Source organism: Varanus komodoensis, unplaced genomic scaffold (assembly GCF_004798865.1).
Source record: "Varanus komodoensis strain SLA01 unplaced genomic scaffold, ASM479886v1 scaffold12, whole genome shotgun sequence".
In the NCBI taxonomy this organism is placed as follows: domain Eukaryota; kingdom Metazoa; phylum Chordata; class Lepidosauria; order Squamata; family Varanidae; genus Varanus; species Varanus komodoensis.
Window position 1 is genome coordinate 6,470,152 of NW_025335349.1, and position 22,401 is coordinate 6,492,552.

The 22,401-nt window shown below is 39.6% G+C and overlaps 1 protein-coding gene across 5 annotated transcripts in view; it reads left to right on the forward strand.

Moving 5' to 3' along the window:
* Positions 1 to 3,805: 3,805 nt before the first annotated feature.
* Positions 3,806 to 22,401, forward strand: part of FAM135A (family with sequence similarity 135 member A) — a 75,049-nt gene continuing 56,453 nt past the window's right edge. For 3 of the 5 annotated variants that reach the window (XR_006413849.1, XM_044421595.1, XM_044421594.1), the window contains exons 1-3: positions 3,806 to 4,190; positions 18,944 to 19,025; positions 21,483 to 21,607. Coding sequence is in view for 4 of the 5 variants with exons in the window: in XM_044421595.1 (XP_044277530.1) it covers positions 21,531 to 21,607 (77 nt within the window). In the remaining variant the exon portion in view is untranslated. The remainder of the gene's footprint in view (positions 4,191 to 18,943; positions 19,026 to 21,482; positions 21,608 to 22,401) is intronic. The other 2 variants (XM_044421591.1, XM_044421593.1) reach the window with 2 other exon arrangements.

Consider the following 22,401-nt stretch of genomic DNA (forward strand, 5'->3'; position numbering starts at 1 on the left):
GAAGCCAAAGGTCTAATGCAAGGAGAGGGCAACATGTGACACTACAGATTTTTCTGGCCTACAGTTTCCCTAAGCCCATGCCAGCATAGCCAGTGGTGAGGTATGGTGGAAGCTGTAGCTCAAAATAAATTCAGCTGTCGCTGCCTCACCTGCCACAGACCGCCCCACAAACCAGACCAGCCCTGATCAGGCCTGCCTGCCTCTTTGTTGTGGCCCACTCTCTTGCACTCCACCTCGCCAGCCCTTGCTGGTGGGAGCAGCTGGGCCCAAGCTCATGGGAAGAGTCGCAGCTTCCCACCTATGGCACGGAGGAGGAGGCAGGACTTCTGGACTGGACACTGTCCCAGAGCCTCCTTAGAGGCTTGCCCTCTAAGGGCAGTGCGCTTGGGCAGAGCTCTTGCGATGGCTGCTGAAGGGCAACTGCAAAAGGGCTCCACCTGTTTGATGCTCATTTGATGCTGGGGCAGCATGGGTGGGGCCCATGAGTTGCTGTTAGACCCTGATTACCAGGTGATGGTTGGCCCTTGATAGATCCTCTGACATAACCACATTGTTTTAACCGTGTTACTAGAAGCCCCGGGGAGCAATGGGGTACCCCAATTAAGGTGGTTATGAGTAGGGGGAAGTTCACTGCTGGGAGAGTAGCATGTAAGCAAAGGAGAAGAGGGGCTAGATGTTTGATTGCTATCCCCTCTTCTGGGCACTCTCCAGACCTGTTGATTCCTGGCAGCCTTTTCAGCCTGCCCTCAGGCTTGGTCGTGCTGTTGCTGAATGCCAGGTCGGTACAAAATAAGATCTCACAGATCCATGATTTGATAGTGGATGAGGGGGCCAACCTGGCTTGCTTCCTGAAGATGGGTGGGGGAAGAGGAGGGAGGAATAGCTCTCTTACAGTTGTGTCTCCAGAGTACTGTGTCCAGCACCAACATCACCCAGAGGGCCAGGAAGGAGGGATTGCCATGGTCTATAGGAATTCAATCCCCCTCTCAAGGCTCGCTGTTCACTTGAGGGTGGGTCTTGGGTGTTTATACCTTGTGCTGGGCTCCAGGGACAGATTAAGGATTTTGCTGATGTACCAGCTACCCAGCTATCTCCCTGCTTGAGCTGATGGAGGTGGTTTCAGAGCTGGTGTTGAGGTCCCCCAGGAGCAACATACTGAGGGTCCTCAACTCCCACACTGAGGCTACTTTACTAGGGGCAGCTCAGGACTTAATGGCCATCATGACAACCACGGGGCTGTCTCAGCATGTCACCGGCCCAACACTCACAAGAGAAGAATTCTGAGATGAGGTGGCACATATTTCATTGGCAGAGATACAGAGGGTGCACTTCCTTCGCCAGGTACATCAGGAATACCTGAAAAGCTAGATTAAAATGGGGTGAAGAGTATAAACAATAGAAGATAAAATGCTGGGCCTGTTCAGACGTAATGCAGCCTGGGAACTTGAGGTTGTTCATGTGTCAAACTATTCCAAATTAAATGACCTGCCCCACAATCAACGCATACATTGCTGCCCTTACATCTGAGCATAGTCACTCAGTTAGTGCTCTGTTTCTGATACATTTCCAAGAAAAGTCTCTGAAAATGACTTCTGCTTATGAATGATACAAACAAACAAAAAAACCCTAAACTGGGCTACAGAGGAAATGCTGGTGTGAGTACACTGCTTTTGGATCTATGTAATTTGTGTGTATCTTCACTTTCTTACATTAAAACTGACTAATAAGAACAAGAACAAAATTGCAGAACAGCCTTTTCACATATCAAACTGTAATTTATGCTCATTTGGCAACTAACTTTTCCTCCCATATAAACCAGGGCTAGCACTATATGGCTGTTCCCCTGGAATAAACAGCCTAAAGCATATTAGAGTATGGCTCTTGGACATTATGTTACCTACCCATGATATACAGTGAAAAATGACAGCCAAGATCAAACACAGACTTTAATCTTCAGCTGCTGAGTCAGATAGATATAACGATGCTGATGAATTCTATTATATCATTCAAAATAGTGGGAAACATGAAAAGGTTACAAGTGGAAGGCAAGGATGTTTTAATGCCTTGCAAAATTCTGTGAATATGGCTGGGTGATGGGCTATAAAAAGGGCTTCCCTGTTTGGAAGTATGCTTACAACATATCGGTAGAATAATTTCAATTATTATTATTATTGGTTTTATTTCTACACTGCCCCATAGCCAAAGCTCTCTGGGAGGTGTACAGCAATTCATAAAATACAATATAAAATGTATTTTCCCATACCTGCCTTTAGTGTTTTATTCCCATGGGGCTACATACATTCCATTTAAAAAAACAAGCAAGTTTTATATCATGCTTGGATCCAAGCAGGACTTAAATCACTGCCACCGCTGCCCTCCAGTTCTTTTTTCCCCAATAAAGCTGGGTCTTTTGATTTCAATAAATATCAGAATAGGGGGCATACCTAGTAGAATTCTGCAGAACGCTCTTTCCATAGATGAAATGGGGGGGGGGGGATCCACGAACCAAAAACAGAGATTTAGAACCAACACACCAAAATGCCATTATTGATATATGCAACTTAAATATATATCCAAAAAGTTCAGAATTCCCAATGTACTCTGATAAAGCTGTTTCTTTGCTAATAAATAATAAAGCAATAATTGTTCAGTCTATATAACAAACTTGGTAGACATCCTAATGTGAGCCACTATTTCTCAGACTCAGTTTTCTTTCTGCAGTGAACAGTAGTATCAACCCACCTCCTAGGTGTTCTCCAAAATTGCTGAATTAATGTATCTGGCATGGCACAAACACTCTAAAGTGCTATAAAACTGACCATCATCATCATCGATACAAAGCAAAACCCTGTATCCAAGTAATGTGTGGGGCTTGAATTTTGTGCATGGTGGAATGTGTTTCTGAGAGCCATACCTAAAGCATTCCTATTCTTTTAAGATTCTCCTTATGAGGCAACATCAGCTGGTCAGTTTTTGCTTGCTTTTTCTGGAGCTAGATCTTGATAAGACTGCAAGGGTAGATTTTGTTTGAAGGGGGCATATCCTTCTACAAGATAACCCTTGCAGAATGACCCCTGAGATTACTTCCTTGCTGTATCTAATCTTCCTGCCTCCTTCGAACATCCAGAGATTACCGTTGGGCATTTACCTTCTCCCTTATTGTACGGTGTCCGTGACTCACATGATATGACCCTACAATTTGCGCCGTCTTGCCTTTGTTTGTTTTGTTTCGCTTTCTGAAATTTGTCATGTTCTATCATCTGCTGAGAAGGCGCGTTGCAGAGCAAGACTTTTGCAAGGGACGGCTTGCGCTGCAAGGAGCCAATAGGTGGTGTGAGTCGGCCCACGGCGCGGCAGCAGCTGTTGGCTGCCTCGCGAACCCCGAAGCTTTCGCGGCGGTCCGTCCCTTGGCTTGCAGATAACCTTTAAAGAGGGGGGAGGAAACCCCAAGCCAAGCCAAGCCAAGCCAAACCCTCCAGCCAGACTGGATCACAGGTGAGTGAGCAGGCCCCTTCTTGGCTGTTCGGGAGCCTTGGCATGGGAGAGAAGGTAAGAGAACGAACCAGGAGGGGGCCAGCGGTAGACCAGGCAATGCCCAAATAAGCGGTGAGCTAGCGGCTGTTGCTTTTCCCGCTTTCCCCCCTTTTTTACTCGCCTGCAGGGGGGAGTAGCCAGCCACTCTCTAGCCCAGCCGGCCTCTCGCACACGGCAGCAGCAGGGGGAGCTCGAGCCTGGAGGGAGCAGCAGCAGCAAGAGGAAAGTCTACCAGGGCCAGAGCTCGAGGGAGCGGGAGCGGCAAAGGCAGTCTTGGAGACCAAGCGCCAGAGCCGCCCCAGGATGCCGCAGTAGCGCCTGCTGCTTGCCCAGGCTGCAATAACTTGGGCGCTCCCTCGCAGCCCTGCCTGCGTCCGCCTCCTTCAGCGCCTGCCCCACTTGCAAGTAGGAAGCGGCGGCGGCTTGCGGAGGTGTTGTTGTGACCGGCGGGAGGCGGCTGCCCCTAGTCGCTTTCCTCGCTGAGAACGGGAGGAGGGCGCGCGCAGTCAAAACACGGGCCGCTGCCGTCGGATGCCTGCGTTACGCCACGCCGGTGCTGCTGTTGAGGCCTGGGCTCCTCTGGAAGCGGTGACAGGGAAAGTAGACGCGCCGGAGTCGAGTGCTCGATCAGGAGGAGGAGGTGAGGGGATCGGCAGGTAGGCACTTCCCCCGGGGACGAAACGCCTCTCTTGATCTGTGTTTCTGTCTGTCTCTCTCTGGCGGGTCGATGGTGCCGTGTGTGAAACCTGAGACGGAACAGGGGGGTATGAAGGGTGGGCGAGGGGGGTTGATAAAGCGGAGAGGGATGTTTCGGTCCTGCCCTGCGCTTCTTGCGAGGCAGAGAGAAGGGGGCAAGAGCTGAAATGGACGTGTCCGGCTTTAAAAGCACCGTAAATTAAAATGTAACGCACTTCCCTTTGCCCCAGGCAGTAGTGGGCACCCCCGTTTTGGGAGTGTTACAGAGACTCGGGAGTCAGTCCAGTTCTATCCAGTCTAGCCCAGTTGAATCGAATCACTTCTCGTTATGGCTTTCACTAAACTAAAGGAGCGAGCAACAGTGTTTTTAGGGTGGGTGGGTTGAATTTATATTTCTCTGTTTTTGGCCTTGCTTTAGAAAGAGCAACAGCGAGCGTTACAGACCAGGAAACTCCCCCATGCCACCCACCACGCATCCTATACGAATTCTACGGTACTAGGATGTCCTGGGGGGTGGGGTGTTCCTTTTTTAAATAACTTGGACATAATTATTTATCAGGATTCTTTATAATCCATCAGGATAGCTGAGGCTGGGAAACAACTGTGTTTTTTATCTTTGGGATTGCTGTGTACAGCAATTGCATTTCTTATTCTCTCTTTCTTTAATCTTTGATTTGATTTTGTTTTGCATTTTGCCCTTGAAAGAGTCTTTTTTCTTTTTAAAGTTGATTTAAAAGATGATATACTAGAAGAAAGGAGAAAGCCCATGTCATACAGTGTACTCTAGCTAAGTACAACTTTTGTAAATGTTACCTGGAATTATAATACCTCATCTTGTTTTGTCACTTTTCCCTCCTTCTAGGGACCTCAATTCTATTTTTTCACCAATGTGAATTTCTGGCATTCCTAATGCAATACTGTGTCCTCATTTAACTCTGTAGAAGCTACCTGATAGTGTGTAAGACTAGAGTTGAGCTCTTTGCTGGTATATAAAGCTTTTTAAGGGTTGTACTTTAAGGTCTTGCCAAATACATCTGGACTACTTTAGTTAATGGACTGCAAAAATTTCACTTGAGTGTACTTAATAGTATTCTTTTGGCCCTTATTTTAACAACAGAAGCATATTTTAGTTTAAAGCACAACTCTATGGTTCTGATACTTCCCATGATACCATGGGAAGATGGTTTAAACTAAGTCAGGCTTTTAATGTACCCAGCTCAGTCCTGTCAACAATTACTGGCTCTCCATTATTTGAGACAGTGGTCTTTCTTTATCTAGAAATGTGGATTAAACTGGAAATCTTATGTATGGAAACTTTAAAGTCCATTTTTTTAATGATACCTTTTTCCTACAGACTTGAGGTGTGCCATTTTAATTAACAGGAACTGTATTTATTCAAGTGTCTGAATGAAGTTTGTAAAGAATATCTTCAATAAGTGCAAAATTTTTGACATTTCCCAATTTTTGTTCTGTGGGATTATACTACTCTAAAAAGGATCTACTGCTCTATTTCCCACCTCTATTATTCCATTATATGACTATTCTGTGCAGAGATTTATTTTGTGTAGCCTCTGTACAATGATGGATAAAAATCAGTGATGTAAAAAATATAAGTGTATCTCTCTTAAAAATAGGACCTGGTTTAAAAATGTAATTCAGTACAAATTTGTTAAACCTGTATTTACAAAAATAAATTATATTTGTTATTAACCATGGTTTGTTATATATGAAACAGCCCCATCTGACAAACTGTGGTTTCTGAGAGGCCACTAAACCAGGATATGAACAGAGAAGCTGATTTAGGCATATTGAGGTTTGGTGTTACATTCAAATGGATGTGCTGTGTTTTGGGACATTTCTTTTTTGTCAAAAACCATTACTTGGGATGATGGAGAAGGGGGAAACTGCACAAAACATGGGTTTGGTGTTAGCTATGAACCAACCCATAATATTTTAAAGCTCAATCCATATCTTAAAGTTCAAACATGGCTGTCTGTCAAACACTGAGCTAAAGGAAGCTTTTCTAGCTAAATAATACCCTTAGGGAAAATCTGAATGCTTTCAAGTAAGTATTTTATGGTGCAGCCACACTGCCTCATTCCAAGAACTTTATGGTGATGTCAGATAATGTGGACCTCAGTTTGTAACTCCTGTATTCTCCTCTCACTACTTCTAATTTTTTATCAGAAAAATAGGGGAAAAAAACATTAAGGAGGAAGAAATAGCAACTGCTTGGTGCTTTTAACTGTTAGGAGTTCTCTGTCTAGTAGTACCCTATTTGACATCTATGGTTAAATTTTCTAAATGATGTAAGTTACATTATTATAGGATAGTGCTAGCAAAACATTACTGGTGTTACTAGGAGATGCTATCCATTTATCAATAGGGGACCATCCATGAGTCTCCTGTTTTATGTTGTCCAACTATCTAAGGTATTTTCTTTTCTTAAAATGACTACTACATTGTATGGACCCTCTGTGTTCTTTCATGCTATGGAAAATTATTTTGCCCTTGCCTCTGGAACATTCTGGACAAATATTCTGAGTATGCTTGTTTTTGCTCAGAAATATTTCCAGTTTTTCAGTAGAACTATTCAAATACAGAACTTCTCAATAAGGCTGTGTAGGATTGCAGCCTTAGCCTCCAAGTAACTGATCTGCCTTAGTACTCTTGCATGTGCAGAGAATCAAAGGGTACAATCCTATGCAAGTTTAGATGGAAAAAGGCCTACAACTCCTAGCATGCCCTAGCCTTTTCTTTCTAAACTTGCATAGCATTGCGCCCGTTGATTCTCTGCACATGCAAGAGTACTTCGGGGCAAAAAGAAATATGGACAGCATATTTAAAGCTCTTGGATTATATTCCTATTTATTTGCAAACTATTTAAACTGTTAGAGCAGCCTGTTGGTAGAAATGCTTGTTTGGGAAATAAGAATATCAAAACGGAATAGAAGATATAAAAGACTCACTTACATTGAGAAGGCTTCTTGGTGATTTAAATTATTGATTTAGGTTACCTTATTTCAGATGTGCTATGTACAAGCACATACACACTAAGACTTCTTTGGAAACAGACCATTTAATGTGTGGAGGCTGAGGATATGGCCAGTGCTTCATGAAATCCAAACTGGCTCTTTACAGGCTTAGTTTTAAACAGACCTAAATGTGTACAATGTGTAAACAAACCCTTGAAATTATGCCATCCAAAAGACAAATTATCTACATGAGCAAGTATAATAATATGGCATTTAAAATTTAGCCAGAGTAGTTGATAGGAGAGAAATTATATCTTTGTTTTCTAAAATGTAAAGTGGAATAGAAATTAATATTAAAGATAAATGCATAGGGAAGTCTGTAATTGAACATAAAGTGCTGACAGAAGTACCCCAAAGTGGATTTTATGTCAATCACAGCCTCTAACCAAAATTTGGATTATAAATTATGAATTCTTTCTATATGAATTTGGAAGAACTTGTGTTGCTTAAGCAAAAGTGGATGTATTTTCTTGATGATCCTTTAAGAAGATTCATGCTTTTTGGCACTAATTCTTGAAGTGAGTTAGATATGTTTTAGGCTGCAGTTTCTTGTATGCTTCCTAGGGAACTGGTCTGCTTACCTGTTTAGGTTTGCTCTATAACTGGTAAACAAGAAAATGTACCAGTCATGTTGTGAATGCAGAGTGTCAGTAATTCTATTCTTTTTCATCTTGTTGACTAACTTAGATGGTGTTTCAATAATCCATATTGGAGTTATGAAAGTAATTGTGGTACCTATGAAATTAATTTCAAATTTTGTTTATTTCCTTCCTTTTTTGGTGGCTACCTGTTTGCTTAACTAGCTGAACTTATGTACTCTTTGTTCTATAATCTTGACATTTAAATATAAAGCTGTTTAATCTCTACTATCTCATATAAGATGAAATGTATTACTTTAAAAGAAGTTAAATATGAAATTAGAAATCAAGACAGAGCTGCTACAAAATGTGACAGCATTTCCTGTTCCTTGGTGCCAGTAGAAAATATTTTCCTCTTCTTTCTCTGAGCTGGAAGGAGAGAGTAAATCTCTCTTGTTGGTGGCTAGGCTTGAATGGGCATGAAGGTGCTCCCTTCATTCATTCAGACTGTTGTGTGAATAGGTAGAATATGAATATTAATATTTGACAAATCGTCAGATTGGTTCTTTTGTTACATAGAATAGTTTCCTCCTACTCAGTGGATCAAATGAAGACACTGATTTAATCTAGAGACTGAGGGTACTTCTATTTGAGATATTTATCATACAATAATTCTCCCTCATTCATAGAATTTTATGGAGGGAACTCGAACCAGAGACTTGTTCCATTTGTAAAATGCACATATTTTCCTACAGTTTCACCTGCCATTTTTTCTAACTACAAAAAATCTACAATCTACAAAAAGAGAGCCAGTGTGGTGTAGTGGTTAAGAGAATGGGACTGGAACTCAGAGGATCTGGGTTCTAGTCTCCACTCAGCTATGGAGCGAGCTGGGTGACTTTGGGCCAGTCACAGACTCTCAGCCCAACCTACCTCACAGGGTTGTTGTTGTGGGGATAAGATGGAGGAGGAGAGATGATGTAAGTTGCCTTGAGCCCTTTGTAGGAAAAAGGCAGGATATAAACAGCAATATAAATAAACAAACAAACAAATAAATCTAATAAGGATGGAACAGCAGTGCAATTTGCAGTGGATGTGGACAAGAATATGTGCAATTGAGCATGGTGGAAAGTAGGATGGATATGATTTGAATCACTACTCAGTAAGACTCAAATCATGTTTTTGCATGCATGACCGTTTTACCCATAAGTAGAGGAACTTCATTAAAATATTCCCAAACTGGGTCCCCTTTACAGCCTGCTTGCCATTACAGGTTTTCTCTTCCAGGGAAAGAATAGCATGGCAAACCTCAGGCAATACACAAAAAAAATTCCAAGGACTTGTGGAGTATTAGGCTCAAAAGGTTTCACTTTCATTTTTACTGTCTCCTCTCTCTTCTCACACTTAGCTTCTTGTGCAAATCTATTCCACTCCCAACAATCTTCTTCTTGTCATTTAATTTTTTGCAACTGCTGAGGCAAGGGGTTGATTCTGTGTGCACAGATTTGCAAAGGAACAATAGGATTAAGGTCTTTTCCTCAATTCTGTATGTTTGTTCTATAACATTTTTGCTGTGAAGAAGAGGCATAGGATCTCTGCAGACGCAATTCACTGCTCTGAGAACTGTAAAACCAAGCATCTCTGATAATACCTTCTAGATAGAATAATTGCCCAATAACCTAACAGAAACCTTTGGAAGAACATGGCATTGTGAATGGATTAATGGAATTTTTTAACCAAAACATGTAACCATTGCATGAATATACAGCCTTATGCTACATAATTAAAAACCAATCCTTATTTCATGATGAATAACCTTTCTACTATAGTGTATCTTGAACAGAAAACTAGATAATTTTTCCTCAGTTTTTAAAAAATCTAATTTAAAAGGTTAAACATCTGATTGAAATTAAAAATCATGTTTATTTAAACAAAATCATTTATTTTTATCCACCCTGGTGGAATGAGTTGTGCCTGTGTAAGGTAGATGGCATGTTGGGAATGCTTCTCCTTTCTCTACTGCTTCCCATGAATTTTTGGTTGGAGAGCCATTTCCTCTCTGGACCTTTCCCCTCTGCTAAGCCTTCTTTGAAGTTAAAAGCAGGGAGAGAGTCCACTGAAGGCAGAATCACTTACACTAAAGAAACATATATTACATCCGGTTGTAAGGCTGCAGTCCTCTTACTGGTGCTAAATGACTGGTTCAGTCAAACTTTCTCCTATTAATGTACCCTGCAGCCCATATGTTATCCTCCAACCAACCTGTGGCGTAAGCTAGGCTGAGAGTTAGTATCTGGGCCAAAGTGATCTGGTGAACTTCATGGCTGAGTGGGACTAGATTTTGTATCTCTCGAGTTCCAGTCCAACACTCTAACTGCCATGTTACATTAACTTTTCTGGGCCTTTTGCTGGTCACTACTATTACTGTTGGCCTTGCTGGTAGTCTTCCTGGTGCAGGAGTAGGGAATATCCTTGCTGATCCAGGTATTGGAGAGCTACTAAGTAACCTGTAGAAGAATAAGAAAAACATTGTTAAGAGCAATAGCTAGACTCACAGTTCCTGTGACTGGGTGCTTGCTTGCTGGTGGAGTGATTAAGATAATATGTGAATTTACATGATCCAAAAATAACCCCACAAAAGCACTTAGATTATTTGAGTGTTGTTTCCCTTGCCAATAAACCATGCTGGCTGTGTTGAGATGATACAATGAGATGCACCTGGCTGGATGATTAGGCAAATGGCATCTGGAACGCACTGCAGCTTAAACAAGCCTTTGTGGCTTGTTTAACCCACAGTAGTTGCACAAATGGGTGTCACTCCGTACTATAGACTTGTTTAGCTTGGCACTATCAGGATGTTTCATACCTGGCCAGTGACTAGGAATGGTGGAAATCATAGTCCAAAACATTTGGAGAGCACCAGATTTGGGAATGCTACTTTAGGTACTCTTGGGAGTCCCATATTCTTCAGCCTAGCCCATCATTGGCTCAGTGGTGGTCCTTCTGTTAGGGAGATAATAAGGTCCTAGCAACCTGCTTAAGGAGTGGCAACTGCACTTTGTCAAAGGAGCTATTGCTTGGTTAGCTGTTGCAGTAATTAGCATGAAGTGGCTGATGTTCATCCACAAAAGCAGTTGTGGGCTGTTTTGCACTCACTGCTGCATTGTGGAAGTTTATCTATACAGTAGTCCCCCAAAATTTGTGGAGGTTGTGTTCCTAAAGCACCCACGAATTGTGAAAAACTGCGAATTTGGTGCTGGTGATGGGCGCTGGCCACCAAGGCGGTGCGGGCGGGAGGTGCTTGGCTGGGCTGGGCGGTGGGCACAGGTGTGCCGAGTTTGTTTTCTCTGAGCGAGTCCAAACTCAGAGGAAAAAATCTCCTTGTGAGTAAGGTGCCTCATGGCGAGGCACCAGCTTACTCACAAAGAGATCGGCTTGGATTGCTCAGAGAAAAATCCCGCAAAAGACTGAAGCCAAGAATGCTGAACTGCGACTTCATTGGGGTATACTGTATTTGTGGCTTTGTGTCACTATCTTCATACAGGCCTTTTGTTCCTTTTATAGAAAACCTGTTACAACCTGTTGAGTAAGAAAAAAGTTCTAAATTCATTACATGGATTTTGAGGAAGGCATCTTGTATCTGTGGGTATTTTTAATGCTGCACACAATCTTTGGTGATATGTACTGTGTTGCCTTTCTCAGGCATAACATTCTGCTGCTGTTAGTTGCAGGACTGGTCCTTGAGTGAACATAGCCCCATTGTTCCCTTTCCATCAGCAATCACAGCTAGTAAGAACATTGGGAAGAGCAGCAGAGATGAGCTCTGCCTCCTGCTCTTTATTTTCACTACATGGGCTGTTTTGCCTATCTGGCTTTTGGGACACCTTCAGTTGTGCTGTCATTTTATTCTTGTACTCTGAGACATTTATATTTCAGTGGCATGTATGAATGGTAGGGTTAATAGCCTGAAAAATACTAATGAGAGCTCTAAAACTGTCATGTTTGCTTCATACTGTTTTTTTGGTGTTAACATATATTCATTATTATTGCTGAACTTATGAAATAAAAATTTTCAGCAGAAAAATGGAGAACCAGAAAATTTCCCTCCTGACATGACTGATCATACGACTATTTCTAAAAGTTTCTTATTTGTCTTTTATATAGTATGTTTAACATTCAAATTTAACTATATGCATCTGGAAGGAAGTGACTCCAACATTTTTGGGCCCGTGGGCAGATTAGGGAATTTGAGAAACTGCTCTGGGTACCACCACAAAATGCCTAATCAGTGGATCAGTATTTTGGTGACTTTTGATCATAGGCTACATCTTAATTAGCAAAAGCTTATTTCATATCCATTAGGCACAGCAATGTATCTTTAATAAAGGATAGTCTAATTTAGCTGATTTCTGGTAGTGTAATGCAGCTAATGTTTTAAGATAGATTATAGTCCAAAGGATTCATTTTTAATTATGTAGCATAAGGTTGTATATTCATGGAATGGTTACATTTTTAGTAAATGAATTCCATTAATTTGTTCACAATGTCATGCTCTTCCAAAAGTTTCTGTAAGATTATTGGACAATTTTTTGAAAAGATAATATCAGAATTGGTTGGTTTTACAGTTCTCAGAGCTGTGATTTTGTGTCTGCAGAGATCACATGCCTCTTTCCAGCAAAAATGTCATAGAATAAGCATGCAGAGTTGAGGGAAAGACCTTAATCTCATTGTTCTTTGGAAATCTGTGCGCATAGAATCAACCCCTTACCTCTTAAGTGCCAAGTTGCAAAAAATTCAATGAATAGAAGACTGTTGGGAATGGAATAGGCCTGCACAAGAAGCTAAGTGTGGGGAGGAAGGGTGAGCAGTAAAAATGAAAGTGAAACCTTTTGAGCAGAATACTCCACACGTCTTTGGATCTTTTTGTGTATTGCCTGAGGTTTATCATGCTATTCCTTCCCTGGAGGAGAAAACCTATAATGGCAGCAGGCTGTAAAAGGGACCTAGTTTGGGAATACATTAATGAAGTTCCTCTGCCTACAGGTAAGGCAGTCTACCCTGTTTTTAAATGTCTAGTTTCTTTTTGTGGGGAGGTTATTACAAGATTTATTAATTTACACACCCTTTAAAATTATGCAGCTGTTTTGAGGAAATTAACTAGTGAACGTGGATATGATTTCTCTATACCCTTTTGACAGTTAAAATACTGATCTTGCCAAACTGGAAGGATAAACACTCACCTTCTACAATGCAATTGACTGAGGAATTTACATACTGTCAGTATTTAAAGGGGTGATGTGTTGATGCTACCTTCAAATAGATCCCTGTTTGCATAATGTAACCACTTCTGTTGAAGCCTGTATATAATTGCTAGAGAGTGGTATGCATTTCCTACAAAAGGGGGTAGGGTTCATTGCCTGTGGGCACAACATTGGGGACCCTGAACAGGTGCCATTGGAGGTGCCCACAGGTACTGTATTTGAGGGAGGCAGCTTGGCAGATTCCTGTTGGTGGAAGCTAGACTGGCAGCAGAGTAGATTTTGCCACCTCTGTAGTGATATAGTGAAGCATTGGAGAAATTTATGTTATTTGTTTATAAGGGGAAAGTAAGTGGGATACAAGTGCCACCTTTAGAGACCCAAATAATTTATTTGGGAACAGCACTTAACATGTAAATTTATTCTGTTTTTCCCTTCATTGGGAAACAGTGAACCATTATTCTTGGGCAACATTCAGGTGAGAGCTGAGCCTCTTTGTGTTCAGGATACTGTTACCTATTGACCTTACCTCAATACTATTTCCACCTGCTGCAGTTTATTTTCCAGAGTGTAAGTAAATTAGAGCCTTTTGCTTGTATGGTGTATTGTTCCGAGGAAAGACTGGCAGATTACTGTGGTGAAAAGCCCACAATTGATAGTTCACTTGTTCTCTGTGCTGCAGCTGTGAGGATTTAAATTCTTGAGCCTGAGCTCTTTGGTCTTCTCCAGTGGTTGGTGCTTCTGTTGTTTGCTGCTCTGATTTTGCTGTCTCTCGAGATTGTAGAGGCCAAGCGTGGGAGGAAGCCTGACTCCCATTATTGCAGAAGGAAAACAAGAACTAAAACCCAGAAAAGAGTAGAGACTGAGGTGGGGACAAATGCACATGGCTATAAGAAGTGTGATCTCTGTATGGACTAGGAAGGAGAATGGGGGTAAAAGAGACAGGAGTGGAAGAAGGAGCTGAAAACAAGTGGAGATAGAGTAAAGAGTAAGCAAACTGGAACTAAGGGCCCAGGACTGCCCCATAGTCACTCACGATGAACCTCGCCTGGGCACAAGCATGTTAACTGATGAGATAGATGAGAAGCCCCATTCTGTCGCATGGAGGGGAAGCTATGGGATGGTGTCTAAGCATCTGGGGATGTGGGGGAATCACTGTGTGCATTTAAAGAGAGAAAGAGGAGTAATGGAAGGAGTGAAATAACTCCCAACTACTTCTGTGTGTCTATAGTTTTAAAAAGTAGTGGCTTTCTGCACATTTGTCATACGTTTGGTGTTCATATTGAAGCTTATGTAAAGATTCAACAAGTGCAGCCAGCTACAATGGGATAGATATTTATAAGCCTTGGGTCTCAAAGTTGGACCAAAGGAATTGTTTGATTCTGCACTCAGTAATAATATGCAACTTTTGGCTAACCAAAGAATGTTCAGTTGAGTATGCCAGCAGCTCTAGGACACCATTTTACTGGTCAGTTGAAGTACATTATGTTGGAAAGGACTCCACTGCTTATAAGGCAGGTAATGAAATGAAATGAAATGTTATGCTTGGAACATCTGATGTGGCAGCCATTTATCATTAAATATTAATGTGGCTTGCTGTCCATAGGATTCTGTAATATGTTAATTATAAAATAGTACTTTCAGTTCTTCCCTTATATAAAGCCTTTCTTCTCAAAAGGGTCCTCAAGACCATTTATACTGTTAAAAAATTAAAAAGTATAAAACACAGGAAATTAATGCAAACTTGCCTACTTGTTTTTGTTACCACATTCACAACTTCCCATTTGTTAGTTCTTTATTAAAGGTCTGTTATCTCTTATTATTCATGCATTAAGTACAGTCATTAAATTGTTTTTCAATAAGACCCCAGAGTTATTTCCCAGTAGACCTAGAAGAAGTAGTCTTCTACAATGGGTAATATTTTTATTTTTAATTATAGAGGACAGGATTAATTGATTTAAAAATCATTTTGGTTGATTGAAAGAGTGCCACAGTTATATAGTCATTATATTTGTCAAGACCTGAAATAAGGGCCATATCATACAGTTTAGTTAGGCTGTAATTTAACTTAATTATTTCAGTTTAGGAATTGCTTTACCTCAACAGCTTTCCCATAAACTGCTATCTTCTTTCTCACATATTTTATTTCTCCATCCTGTTGGCTGGACTTTTCTGTTCATTACTGTGATGTACATTTCTCTGTCATTAAAGAGATGTTCCAGTTTGATTTATATCCAATTACTCAACAAATAATCCTTGTTTCATATACTGTAGTAAATTCACTGGGCAGCACTGCAATTAAAGAAAAATTAATTGATTTAACTTTATTAGTCACTGATACATTGATACATTTGTTTACATTTGCGTATGGGTAAATGATGTTTCTAAAGCAAGAAGTATACTTCAGTTTTTGCTAATGGGTTTATCAGAGAAAAAGGGAAATGCCGCTTAAAGTGGTGGTTATCTTCAGTTTTTATAACCACTTGTGTTAATATACATATTGCCATGAAATTAATTGGAACACTCTTACTTTTTTTTCCAAATTAGTGAACCTAACCAATTAAGTTGCTAATGTTGTAGCCCTAAAGCAAAGAGTGATGTTTGATTAGGGTGCAGGAAGATAGCACTTACAGTGATCTATTTCTAAATACTTGATGGCATAGATATCTTTGTTTTTTAAAACTTGCTCTGCTTTGGGATACATGTTATTCATGTAAGATAGCCATGGGATGATGCTTTCCTGAGTTTCTGTGAACGCATAAAAATGTAATGTGTGTCAAAACAGCAGTGATTACAAGAATGCTTCCGATCCCCTAGTCAGGATATAGGAATGCTTCAGCCCTTAGTCTATGCATGCTGTGCAGTCTCCATGGAAAGCCTGCTGTGTGCAGCATAAGAATGTCCTGAAGAAACAGTGTTCATCTTTTCCAGAACTGCTTACCAGGCATGTGGTTAGGAACTAGAGAGCCATCCTGGAATATGAAGGGCTCCTGTCTGAACAGGTTTTTATAAATATATAGCTAATTCCCATTCACTGCTCTTTGTAATTATTTCAGCTTTGTGAATAAGCTCACAAAAAGCTAATGGCCTACAGGCTGTTTTACTAGCTTGCTAAGAGGCTTGCAGGCTGAATTTCTATGCTTGCTGGAGAGGAAGGAATGTCATTCAGTAGTGGGGGGAACTTCATTATGTTTATGTCCTGACCATGCTACGCTTCCTATAAAATATAATTACCTACTTCTTAAAAGCAATCTGTAGCAGCAACAAATGGTTGGATGGTCACCATACAAGCATTATCATCTTTTCTGCAAAATAGCTTAATTCCTATAGCTGAGGGGGTTGTGGCTGTTTGTGCTATTTAAATGATACTGAATATAAGCCTGCTTAAACATCTGTATTTTCAAATAGGTATTGTCATTTTATGTAAGTTATTTTATTAGTCTTGCTTTAGTCATTTTTAGTCATTAATAAGTATTGTAGAACATACTCATTTCCCATCTCAAATACTTGATTTTTTACCACATTGACTTTTATAGTTGTGAATAACAAGCATTTAGCCAAAGTCTGAAGACTGAAATAATAATTATTATTTCCATGTATTCTCCTTGCGAGAAGATTTTTGGGTATTATGTGATGTGCTCGTTAGACTTGTAGCTGAACACACACACATTCCAACAAGGTTTACATTCAAGAAATAATTAGTTGTTGACAAATAGAGCATCTGTGGCCCCCCATAAGATTGCCATCCCAAATATCCGCACTCATGCATGGTTGAAGATGGTCTCCTTATTCACTTTTTCCACACGGTATGTAGTTTTGTTCCTCCCTATCATGTTTTCCCTTGTCTTTTTTCTAAGCTAATCAGTCCCAGTGTTGTTGTCACCTTTCCTCATAGGGGAGCCTTGATCACTTTAGCTGCCTTTTTCTACACTCTTTCCAGTTCTATAATATCCTGTAATGTTTTAATGTGGTGACTAGAACTGTACACCAAAAATTTGTGTAACTATGAATTAGTTTCAATTTCTTTCCTAATTATGTCTGACATAAAGTTTGCCTTCTTTACAGCATCTGTAGACTGGGCTGACATTTTCATCAAGGTTTACCCAACAAACCAAAATCTTTTTTTGGTTGGCAAACACTAGCTCAGATTCATCAGCTTATACTTGGTTGTGATTTTTGCCCCGATATGTATCTCTTCACACTTGCTCACTTTGAACTATATTTATCATGTTGATGCCCATTCTCCTGTTTTGATAGATCCTTTTGGAGCTCCTCATAGAAACAGAGCGGGTCAGAAGGGATCTTCCAGGCCATCTAGTCTGGCCCCTGGCTCCAGCCAGCTCCACTCATGAAATACCTACCATGTGCACGTCCAGCCTGTCCTTGAACACCCTCACCAATGGGGCTTCAACCACCCCCTGTAGAAGCCCATTCCATACCTCAGGGGTCCTAACTGTCAGGAAGTACTTCCTGGCATCCAAATTGAACCTTGGTTCACTGAGCTTTGCTCCCTTGGAATGTTCTTCCTCTGCAGCAGAAAGCAGGTCTTGACCCACCTCTGCATGACACCCTCTCATGTACCTATATGTTGCCAACAGATCCCCTCAGGTCTCCCTTTCTCCAAACTGAAAAGACCCAGTTCCCTCAGTCTCACCTCATACAGCTTCTCCTGCAATCCGTCCACCATCCTTGTGGCCCTATGCTGTGCTGATTCTAACCTGACTATATCTTTCCTGTAATGTGGAGCTTAGAACTGAACACAATACTCCAGTTGTGGGTGCACCAGAGTTGTACAGAGTGGCAGTAATACCTCTCTTGCTAAAAATCACCTTTTGTTTTAACCACCCTAATAATTCAATGTTATCAGCATATTGGTTACCTCACTACTTACTGGAGATCATTTATGGGTATGTTGAAAGCATTGATCCCAATACAACCCTCTGTGAGACCCCACTATTTACATCTTCTCCATTGGAAGAAATTGCCTTTTATTTTTACTCTCAGCTTTCTCCTCTTTAACCCCTTGATGATCCACAAGAGGAACTCCACTCTTATTCCTTGATTGCCAAGTTTGCTAAGGATTCTTTCATGAGGGACTTAGTCAAAAGACTTTTAGAAGTGTATGTAATCAAGTAACACTGCTGATAAGTCAGAACAGCATTTGCTGAGTATTTCTGCTCTTCTTTACTTCTACTTATATAACTTAACTCAAAAACAACTTTGTAAGTTTACTAAATAAAGTGAAAGTTGTACTATAAATATTCTTAATATTTGTATATTTGAAGTAAAAATCAAATCTTTGAATTTTCTAAAACTATCTAAATCTCACAACAGACAAGTTAACTAAAGGATAGCTAAAGGTTCTTATAGTTGTATGATTTTTTTTAAAGAAACAAGATGGTTTGTAACACACCTGTATTGTATCCTTGACTGAGGGAACAGAGATCTGGTTTAATAGTTAAACTTTTGCTTTATTCAGAGGCCATTGCACATGCAGCATATACAAATTCAAGATCAATTTTGACAAAAGTTATACTGAATAAAATGCAGTGTTGAAACATAGGAGTTCCTGCTTTATAAAATATAAACTAAGTGCTGTCTAACATTTTTCCCCCTTGAATGTAATTGCATTAAATTAACTGGTTGCTTTTACAAACCATCTAGTTAGTGTTCCTCCATATAAAAACCTTCATTTATATTTCATTGAACAGTTATTGGCATTAACTTTCAAGCTAATATATACACTCAGATAAGAATCCCCAGAAAATAAGAGCATAAACTCTCTGAGTTGTAAGGTTTCTGGCATGTAGATGCACAATAATTTAATTTCTTTTTCTTGCAGAGCAAGCAGTATGGTTTTGACTGCAGAAATGGGGAACTGGAAGACTGCTTATTACCTGCATTAAAATGGATTAATACTAGAGGTAAAAAGGAAAGTTTTTTAATAATATAGTGCACACTCTTGTAATATGCTTGTGTAACTTCCATTGCCTCATTAGTATTGTATCACTAATAGAAAGTCTCTATATCATCTATTGAACTGGCAAATTTATGAACAAAATAATTTCTAATTCTAATGTTACGGTATTCACATTTTTATATTATGGTAGAAATTTAATGGTTATAAAGAGCAACAAACCTACAGATATGATAGAGGTGTACAATACATTACAAAGTATACACATCCCCTTACTGAAATATTTCTGATTAGAGTGACTGCCAGGCAGCCATGCTCTGTCCAAGGAAACTATACCAGTGTGGTGTGGTTAGAATGTACATTGGACTGCATTGGACTCCTTGGAGGAAAAGCAGCATATAAATCTAACAACTAAACAAGCTTAAAGGTACTCAAGCAAGCGAGTTCTCTTTCTGTCTCCCCCTTCCTGCCTCCGGTTTTTTATTATTTCTTGTTATTTTTCAACTCACATCCAACATCTTGTGGCTTCTGAGCATGCATGAGCCTTACTTTGGTGGGAGTACTTAAGGCTTAAAAATTTAATTCTGCATATTTTATTTTGCATGTTTCATTTAAGTATGCTGATACCCAGTAAAGTGTGTTTCCTAGAAACTTTTTAATTGGAAATAAATCCTATGCAAATTAAAATAAATTATGCTTAATTAAGCTAATTTGAATAGGGTCATTTGCATTAGTACAAATTCACTTTGCATTGTAACATTTTCAGCTACCCCAGAAGTGAATTCATGTACCATTAAATGAGCTCTGATTTATTTTACTTGTATCTAATATCCAAGAAAATATTCCATATTATTGTGGGGGGGTGGGTTTGGTACTATGCCATAAAATTAACTTGAAGTAGTTGAAGGCAAAAAATTAAAGCACATTCCACTGTGATTTAAATATTGTATTATTATAAGTATTAGAATTTTTATTGGAGTACTTCTAAAAAGTAAAAGATAATAGTAAAACTGTTGACAATCTTCTTTTCCTGCACCTAAAGCTGCCTAGGAATGCCTCAGCAATTATAGGTGGCCTGTATATATAAATAAATAGAAATATGCATGATATGCTGACACTACTCATCTGTTTCAACAGTTAAACTCTCTTCCACTAAGGTTGTTGGGGCACCTCACTGTCACTACTTTTAATTCCATTGAACTCTGAAATGTATATGTATTTCAGTGAGTCACTCTTTCATTACAGCTTTATAACTGCCAAGCTTACCTAATGTTATATTTTCAGTTGGCATCTATTCAGCAAGTCTACTAAACTTATGAAATGAAGAATTTTCTGTTTAAAAATAAATCAGTAGAAAATTGTCTGTTTTGGAAAGCTTTCTACCTCAATCACTCCCAATAATTTCCTCTTGTCTCTATGGTGGGTCTGTTTTGGCTTCAGTACTCAGCTACTTGAATTCACTGTTAGAGGAGTAGGCACTGTTTTTTGCCTGCTTGCTTAATAGAACTGTGATTCAGCTTTGATTTTAAAGCATAATAAGAGAAAAGCCAGTAGCCTGCCTGGTTTAGACATAATGCTAAATCATGGTTTGCTATGAGATAACATGAGCTACAGCAAACTTCAAGCTCATATACACACCTCTTTTTCTTTGGGAAGGCTGGGAGGAACTTGGGGGAACTCTGGTTTGTTAAGAAGACAGCATTCTAAACCATGGCTTACTTAAACCATGCTTTGAGCTCACTAGAATTTCCCTCAGTTCAGAAGAAATAAGGCACCCTGGTTAGTTTAAAAATGGAAGTGAAGACTTCCAGTTTCTTCCTCCTACCTCTGCCTGATGAAAAGAGGAGGCATCAGTGAGCTCCATGGTTGCTGCTGATGGTACACACAATACTAATTTAGTGCTCTGTTGAGAAACTGCTTATCAAAACAAATATTTTTATTGTGTGATTTAGGTATACAACTAAGGCTCATATATTTTTGTTACTGTGAAGATAGACAGAAGGTAGTGTTTTTCCCTTTCATTACAAACTCTGTACATCTGAAGGCCCACAGGTTGTTCATCCCTGGTATTTTGGATGCTTTCTGTTGTAAGAACAATTGAAAAACAAACATTTTCTTTGCAGCCCTATCCTGCATGTATATTACTTGGAGGTAATCTCATTGAATTTGATGGGGCTAGTTTCCTGGCATGTGTGTTTAAGATACCTACCTTACATAAGTAGATTCTTTTTTCTCTATTCTTCTTTATTGTATACTAGGCCTATGTTGATAAGTTGTTTACCATATTGAACATGCAGGCAAAACTTAAGCATAACATTCTGTCTTCTTTGGGTGGCAGATAGTAAAACAGAAGATGTAACTTAACATTTGCTGAATAAGGACATACTGTAAGAAGTAGGAAAGTTCTTAATGACTCCTGCCAGGTCTCTGTGCATCTCAAATGTCTTGCATTCTTTTTCTCAAGTAAATAAGGTGCTGACAGCAGTTCTTTGGCTTCTGCATCTACATAAAAATGAGTGAAGTACAGGCGATGGTAGAATTCTCCGTGGAGCTCCACAAATTTTATAACGTGGATTTGTTTCAAAGAGGGTAGGTAATTTTTTTCTACGCAATACAGGAGCTGTTGCATTTTATGGTTTACAGTTTAAATATTTGTATGCTCGATGGATGACTGAGAATAGTTGAGACCATAGAACCTTTTTTTACTGCGTATCGTTTGTAACCTTGTTTAGAAGGAATCTAGTGTGAAATAAATTTCTACACATGAGGGAGTATGGACAAAGAGAGGAATTAAAACCATTTTAACACCTAGTATAATTTCATATTTGAAACTTTAAATTTGGGGGTTTTAAATAATTATTTCTGTGGCATCAATTATACATTTAACTCTAATACAACTTAGGCTTTGTTCATTTTTTTGTTAAATATAAATGTTGTACTTGATTGCCTTTTACTTGCTTAGAATTGTGATCTTCACAACAGTGAGCTGGGGCAGAAAGAATTTTTACAACTGAGATAAAATATAAGGCTCTGAGGAAGCTGTCCCAAACCTCTGGACATGTTTGGAATGTATATTATTTTTCTTAGCTGATAAGTGTTGGAGATACATCCATTGGGCAATTGTTGGTATTTAGTTCTAATGTTGTTTCATTGTATGATCGGAGTATGGCTTAAATTGAGCTATTAATATATTGTGGCACAATCTTATGCATGTCTTCTCAGAAATACGTTGCACTGAATAACATACTGCATCTTACCAAATAAGCATATATATGATTGTAGTCTTGCAGTGCAATCCCATATAAACCTACTCAGAAGTATTCACTGAAATCAGATAGGTATGTATAGGAATGCAGTGTTACTGATAAGGTTTTATTGTTTCA